Raw genomic sequence first — 7,901 nt, 5'->3', positions numbered from 1 at the left:
AAACTTGCACTTGAAAAATTCAATTTGAGGTTAAATTTCATAGTTGCCTAGAAAGTGTATGGCAGTTACTGTGGTCGAATGGTTAGTGCATCTGCCTTGTAATGCGAGGGTCCCTGGATCAAAACCCATCAGGATCTATTTTTTTTTCATTTATTAAATTTTGTCTCATTTTGCGTGTAACCCCTATAAGCCAGTTTGTGGTTCCATTCTGCGCATAATAAGTTCATTTGTACTAAAGTGACATGATTGTTTTATATTTAATGAGATATTAGCAACAACCTTGATGCCTTGAGTTTTCTTTTGAATTGTGCGTTTCAATACACGCATAAAAACAACAATGCGTGTACTAGCAACTGGTATTTCAGAGTTGGCCAAGTATTGTTATAAGAACATGCTGAACGCATTCCAAATACCTCCATCAGTGTTCACTGCTTTGCTTTCTATTCACTTGGTCTATGCAATTTCTCCATCCTGCTATGTAAGACATGCTTGCATAATATCTTGCAATGAAATCTACCTATCGTAATGTAAGAAATGAAAGGTCATTTGGTCATGATTGTTCATGAGGTAACCAAAAATCTAGTCTATGGATACTGATTGAAATTTTTCAAAACTGGATTCTAGATTCTTGCTTTCATCACCACTGCTCACTATTTCGTGTTATCACTTGCTAAATTTGAATTGTCATTCTTTAGAAAAGCAAGTTTTTTTTACAACCTTTTCTTTCAAATAATGTCTTTCAACAGTATTCAACATGTCCTTTCATTAATAAAACTGCGCTTAATATCATGATGCTCATATTGATCTGCATTGACACGGTGATCATTATAAAAAAATAGATCATAATCATGAGATTCACAGACAGATCACCTAATTCGTCCGTAAGACGAATTAAAATTCTAGTATATTATTGATTTACATGTATTTATGTTTTTAATGTCAGGACCATGATGTAAAACAGTTTTTAACTGATCTTGTCATCCTGTATAAATATATTTGAATAAATAAATAAATAAATTATTTTTGATATTCTCTCTGATATCAGGAAAATGAGGGTGGATATCAACATGACTTGACTTCTACACGTAAAAAGGGCTAACACTGAACAAAACGTTACACAAACAAAACAACAGAACGGTACAAGGACAAGATATATAAAGAAAACTATAAAATAAATAAAAGAATGACAGCATGGGGCAAGAGCGGGACATTTAACAAATCATACAACAGCGGACAAAACACAACAAGTAAAATTAAGCACACAAATTAAGAACTGCACGAGATTAAAAAAAATACCGAGAATAGAGCCAGGGAGGGACAGAGACGAGAAAAGCGAAATTAATCATATCATGTGAATAGAGGGAAAGGGTGAGAGAAAGGGGGGTGAATGCGGAATAATGGAAAATCACCGAAATATCTTAAGTAGCCTGAGCGAGAGGATTGTAATACTTTTGATAGTAAATAGCAATTAACATTCATCAGTAATGTTCTCCATTTATGTCATGCAGATAGACGCAGTTATGATTACCACCATTCCTGGTCATGATGTATAATTATATATTACCAAAACATATTAATTACAAAAATGACTTTAATTTACATTTATATATTATACGAATTTGTTATATGGAAAAAAAAATCATTGTTAAACGTACCTTTGTATCAGTGGCGTTCCGAGCAAGCACAGAGTAGAACACATCATGCATGTGTGCATCCTCTAGGTCATGTGGGTAGTCAGGCATACGGATCGTCACAGAGCTCAGGGTGTTTGAGGAGCACATGAATTCAGCCAGGTCCTCTGAAGCAGTCCGTCCACATGGCTTTCCAATGACCAGTTTCTCCTGTATGTACAGTATTTGTAAGAAAAAGATCAATTCATAGTATGTAGAGACAACCAAACATCAGTTTCATCTGATAGTTTAATATCATATATCGTCCAATCTATATAATTCGGTATTTTTTGTCATTCATAAATATATACCAAACCAATGTGAATGAAATATACACCAAAATGAAAGTGGCCAGAAAGGCCGAATAATAAAAATAATAATGGTGATAATAATAATAATAGACTTGAAAGGTTTGCTTCGTCATATTATGTCAACGGATACGCTTCACAATTACTATTTCATTACTGAGTTTACCAAAAACACTCTAGAATTAAGATCAAAATCTAAGAACTCCACGATGTTCTGATATTATTTGGGTTAGTCAGTGTTTTTCCCAACACTGGTTCTTCTCATACATTAACGAATAGACAATTACTTCCAGGCATGCTTGAGAAACAAAAACAAATATTCTTCATATGTTCAGTATAACGACGCAGTCATTTAACTTTACCATTAAAAAAATACCTTGAACATAATAACCTCGAGATGATTAAAACTTTCCTTAACTAATATCCTAAATCAAATGTATGACATGTAGTCAAACAAGGATTTTTTTCTTGTATTTCCCAGTTCTTCTGATTAAGTCACTCAATAGGAAACGTTAAACGCAAATTTTGACAACCTAGCAAAGAACCATTGTTGACTACTAGTATTTTATTATTCTCATTATCCCTAGATTTGGGGCCTATTTGCATAAAAAGGGACACGGGCCCTAATTGCAAGAAAATGTTTATTTATTTATTCACTCATCTGTTATTAACCTCGTCTTTTTTATGAAACTACAAAAATAGCAATCCCTAAATACTAAATCCATTCACAGTCAGTAACTACTCTCCACTACTTGCTTGACACACATAGCAACACCTAAATGATTCAAATTAGAGCATCCGTAACTCTTTGTCTCGACGGGATAGTGTGTTTTATTTTCGACAATTTTTAAGTTCCCAGTCTAGCAAGAATATTTACTCACACTCTGATAATGTTGATCATCCAAAGGGGCCATTATTTATATCATGTTCACTGTTGATTAAGTTGTATTGATCATATTGAGAGTAAAAATATTTTTATGTTTTTCAAATTATCTGTCAATATTACAACGCAAAAGGTCTACCAAATATTTCAGAAAAAAAAACAGATTACACCAACTTTTCTCAATTGTAATCACTTTTGGTGATAATCCTAGAATTTATTCTCCTCATGAATATTTGAGTTATTTGTGATTATTTTGTTCACAAACTAATGTATTGTTTGGAACCCCTCCCCCCTCCAAAAAAATATCCTTTTTACTTGAGAGAAACGCTGTGAACAGAAAAAATATAAGTTGTTATTTTATTTTTTATATGCTAAACAACTGCAAGAATATTTATGAGGAGCCTGCACTCTACAAGCTCCGCTTTTTAGCAGCCTCCTCCATTTCCAACCTGATTTGTAATAATCTTGAATATAATTTTTTGTACAGGAATATTTGAAATATGTTTTGTTATTTATATATGTCAACATGTACAGAAGAAACTGTAATTGTTGAAAATGGAAATAAACGAATGAATGAATGAATATCCATGTTTAATTTACGGCCTCGTAACAGCAGGCCCGATCCCCACAGTTGTAAGCAAACTACGCTACCGCAACTACACGTGCATCAAGACATTCTCCTGCACATGGATATCCTGCATTCCATCAACAGCCGATTTGCTTGAGGATTACCATATGCGCACTAGTAGGCCGTAAAACAATATTTCAAAAATGCCTAAAATTTCCGGTTTTCAGGCCTTAATATCAACAGATTTCTAGCTCTCATTAATATTAGATTGATAAATAAGGCAACAGTTTCATTAATTCCTAATAATAAAATTGTCCTTTTTTTCAGAATTGAACATCAATATCGACAAGTTTCATCTTGCGCTTAGGAAGAGGAATAGGAAAATGGTGATTCTCATATGATGAAAAAAAAATATATACTTGCAATTTCCCCATGTGCTTGGTCTAAGAAATAGTTTGAATAAAATTGGCTCGCGATTCGTGCCTGCATCATTTGTGAAGTACGATACATACTATTCACTTGACTTCAATTTCCTACGATGCTTGAAATAGTGTTTAGATTGACCCTTTTCAGATCGCCATAATGGGTTTTTTCAGCTCGTGCTCGCGCATTATTGCTTTTCATAATAAAGGAATATCTAATTTCCAGATTCTAGGTATAAATCTCAAAAGCATTGTTCATTAATCAAAATGTGCTTGAATTATCCAGTTTCACATCAGAATATCAAAAATTTTCTTCTCGCGCTGCGCTTGCATTATTAATGAAGGAAGATTAGTCATCCTTTTGTGATTTACGAAACCTGAATAGTGTGTCACATGTTTAGGTCTAATTCTAAATGTGTATTTGTACACCTATCCTGTTTGTGATGAAAAAAGTGCTTAGAATGTCAAATTTTTAGGTCGAAAAGTCATAAATTTTCAGCTCGCGCTCGCATTATTTGATTGTTGAAATATGTATCGCTTTAAATGGTAACTGCAAACAGTAGTAGGTATGTTTTCCCATTAGGCCAGAGCGCAGGTGCGGATCCAGCTTTTTATAAAGGTGGTATGCGAGGGAGTCCAAGCGAGCGGAGGGGGAGGGTGTGGGAGAGAGGGTGTCCCCCCTCCCAGAATAGGGCAATTTTTTGAAAATCTGTGTGTGAAAATGGCGTTTTCCTGCATCTAAAACACCACTATTTTTGGTATAGAGGTCGTTGCCAAATTAACCCCCATGAAAATTTGTCAAATTAAGTTGCATTTTCCTGCAATGTAAGGCCAGTTAACAACACAGATACAAAGAATTGGGGACCTTGGAATAAACACTGTTAGCCTTATACTTTTGTTATGAACAGATTGTCACTGATACTCACTGGCAAATCTCAGTACAATATGATGAACTGGCAGAAGAGACGAATTGGATGTTTTTGTACAAATCTGCACAATTTTTCTTTTAATGTGGGGATTTTGGGGATGAGAATAGGCAATGCTGGCCTAGCTTTTCATTTCGGCGGTGGCCCGTGTCCTCAAAAAAGCTGATGGGGGGGGGGGGCAAGGGACTCTGTGACATTTGCTCACCCAACCCCCCTCCCCAAAAGAAATAATAATAATAATAATAAATGAAATAATACATAGAAATAGAATAAAATAAAATTGCAAGTTTACAAAATAGATAAGATTTAAAAAAATGGTCCCCGGATTCTTTTTTTTTTTTGGGGGGGGGGGGCTGCAACCCCCCTCCCCTCCTCTAGATCCGCTTCTGGAGCGGATATCAGAAATTTCCGCTCGCGATTCGTGCTCGCAGTGATTATTTAGGTACATACACATCTTGTTCACGATCACAATCGTTGCTCAAAATATTGAATTGTCAGGACAAAATACATAAAATTTCCTTTAAAAATTTGCTCGCGCTTCGCGCTCGTACTATTCAGTTAGGTTTAAATTTACACCTTGCCCCACATTTCGGGACTGCACCTCCATGTGAACCATAATCATATCATGTAGGGTATCATTTTAAAGATAATGAAACAATGTATTTTTAGATATCGATATTAAAAACGAGGAGGGACTATCGATGAAAGTCAGATTTCCAAACTTTTTTGAGGAGTTTATGTGAGATTATTCTTTATTTATGTTTTGTGAGAATAAAGCCAACAAGTTACTGTTAGGACTACCCCTTCAAAGAAACAAATAAAAATCGGGGAAAATATGGGTAAATCCCCCCCCCCCCCTCCCCTTGGCGAAAGCTGGATCCGCCCCTGATTACATTTGAGTCATATCTGCATACCCAAGGCTTTACTCTTTTACGTTTAAGAACAACAACAATACAAAATACATGTACATACACTTTTTGTATTACCTTTACCCCTCCTACGTTTAGTTTGTATTTAAATAGTTATCTTATAAATGCTATCAAATATTGGAAATTACATTATTCTTTTTGCGTCATTTGATTTCGTTGACAAGGGGTGTATTTTGTGACAGATATAAAAATAAATAACAGGGAAATTGGGCCGAGTGATGTACCGTGAATGTTTCATATTTTTGAGGAGCAGGACTCTTTGGTCTCGTTTGTTTTGAATATTGCGCGTAGAAAATAGAAATAAAATAAGACAAACATAATATCTAAGCTTTTACAAATTACATCTTCGAATTAAGAGGGTGTGTACTTTTTGTTGAAATTATTTACCACTTTACGATAATTCATGATGAAGATATGTCCTGAAACCGTGTGTCCCTGCATCTCACCCCTGATCTCAAGTGTGTTGCTGGATGAAGTCGATAAATGATTTGCCACAGTTTTGGACACTGTTTGGTCTTGACTCTCATATGCTACATCAACGATGAAGTCATCATCGTTATCTCCATATCTAATTGATCGTGTTGACGTTGATGCTTTGAGACGAGTTATGATATCCAATCCAACCTCCTTCTGTTGAGCCGAGGTGAAGTACAGAAGCTCACGGAATTCACTTGATTTTTCGATTATATCCTTCATCGACCTATGGTATTTGCTTTTGTTTGAGTTGTGAAGAGATGCAAGATACATTCCTGATAGATACTCCTGAAACAGCTTATGGGGAAACTGCACAGATGAGTCTGCAGAATGTGCGTGACACATTCTGCTTCTCCTCTGAAGGATCGGTGCTTGTTTAGTGAGTACTCCAACTTGACAACCTATTGTGACACACCCGGGCCAGCTCTTGAACTCTTGTTCAGTGAACACCAATCGCCTTTCCTTGAGCCCCTGGAACGCAAGACCACCGATGTGGGATAGATTGAGAAGTATTTCTGCACGCTGTACATGCCATTCCTCGTCTCTTGCGGACAGACCGAGCTTTGAGAGATAATGATCGACCAAGAATTGGACCATCTCGTTAATGAGCTGAGAAAATGTTTGTAATTTCGACATTGCTATGCGACGAGCTCCATCGAATTCTTTCCACATGATACACATCATAGCTGTGTATATGGGGTATGGAGCCATGTTCTCTCTGATCACATCGTTATTTGATATAAATCGATTCAAATCTTCAGCCGAAATTGTGTCAGGATGGAAGAACTTGGTGACGTAGGAAGAGAGATTCTCATCAGAGAAACCTTCCACGGCAATGAAAGCATACAGCTTTCTAAGCTCTGTAATTTTCCGTATCTCATCTGATCTCCATCGTCTTGATGTAATTAGTACTTTCCCTGACTTGAAAAGCCGATTCAGGATGATTAGGGCGATTTGGTAATAGCTATCCAGATCGCCAGCAAACTCATCAAAACCGTCCAGAGCGAGAAGGATGTCTTTCTGATGGGAAAAGACATACATGTTTAGCTGCATGGCTGTAACCTTATTGTCATCTGGGAGGTAGGACTTTATGATCTCTCCAATTGTCTTATCCTTAACTTCACGAAGGAGGACGAGAAGTACAAGTTTGAAATCTTGGTAACTTGCTCCATGAATCCAGTCCCAAACGATTTTTGCACAGAGAGTTGTCTTCCCTACACCACCTTCACCTTCAACCAGCAGCCGTTGAGGAAAGACCCCGTTTACCTTGGTCTTGAGTAGGTCTTTGTAGAGTAACGGTGTCTTATGCTTTGTTCCCTTATCTTCTTCCATCAAAGTCAGATTTGTGAAAATCCGATTAAATTTAAGTAGAAGGTCGCTGTTCAGTGGATCGGCTTGAATTTGACAGTGGTGAATGGCAGAATATTTCTTGACCTCTATGATGACCCGTTGGAATTCATCTTCCGTCATTGATGGTATGTGATCTCCGGCCTTACCTGTAATGAAATTTAAATGAAATATCTCAATTACAAAGGAATGCCTTCCTGTATGAGTTATACTCAAGGACATGAAGTTCTTGTTTTATGCCATTTTTATATTTTCATCTAATTTTTATGTAATATCTTTTGAAATTTTATGTACTTTTTTAAGTTTCGTTTTTTATATTCGCACCTTATGAGTCAGATTGAAGAACAATTTCGGTGTCTTGTAATCATTAGTGA

General features: G+C 36.2%; 1 protein-coding gene across 1 annotated transcript in view; it reads right to left on the bottom strand.

Annotated features, from left to right (window-relative positions):
- Window positions 1-1,382: 1,382 nt before the first annotated feature.
- Window positions 1,383-7,901, bottom strand: part of LOC121414358 — a 47,535-nt gene continuing 41,016 nt past the window's right edge. The window contains exons 5-6 of the mRNA XM_041607512.1: window positions 6,094-7,676; window positions 1,383-1,841 (exon numbers count right to left, since the gene is read on the bottom strand). Of these exons, the coding sequence (XP_041463446.1) occupies window positions 1,623-1,841; window positions 6,094-7,676 (1,802 nt within the window). The 3' untranslated portion in view covers window positions 1,383-1,622. The remainder of the gene's footprint in view (window positions 1,842-6,093; window positions 7,677-7,901) is intronic.

The sequence above is a fragment of the Lytechinus variegatus genome, chromosome 4 (genome assembly GCF_018143015.1).
Source record: "Lytechinus variegatus isolate NC3 chromosome 4, Lvar_3.0, whole genome shotgun sequence".
NCBI classification, from domain to species: domain Eukaryota; kingdom Metazoa; phylum Echinodermata; class Echinoidea; order Temnopleuroida; family Toxopneustidae; genus Lytechinus; species Lytechinus variegatus.
The sequence above is the reverse complement of the archived record's forward strand: the minus strand, read 5'-3'. Positions and strand labels throughout refer to the sequence as shown.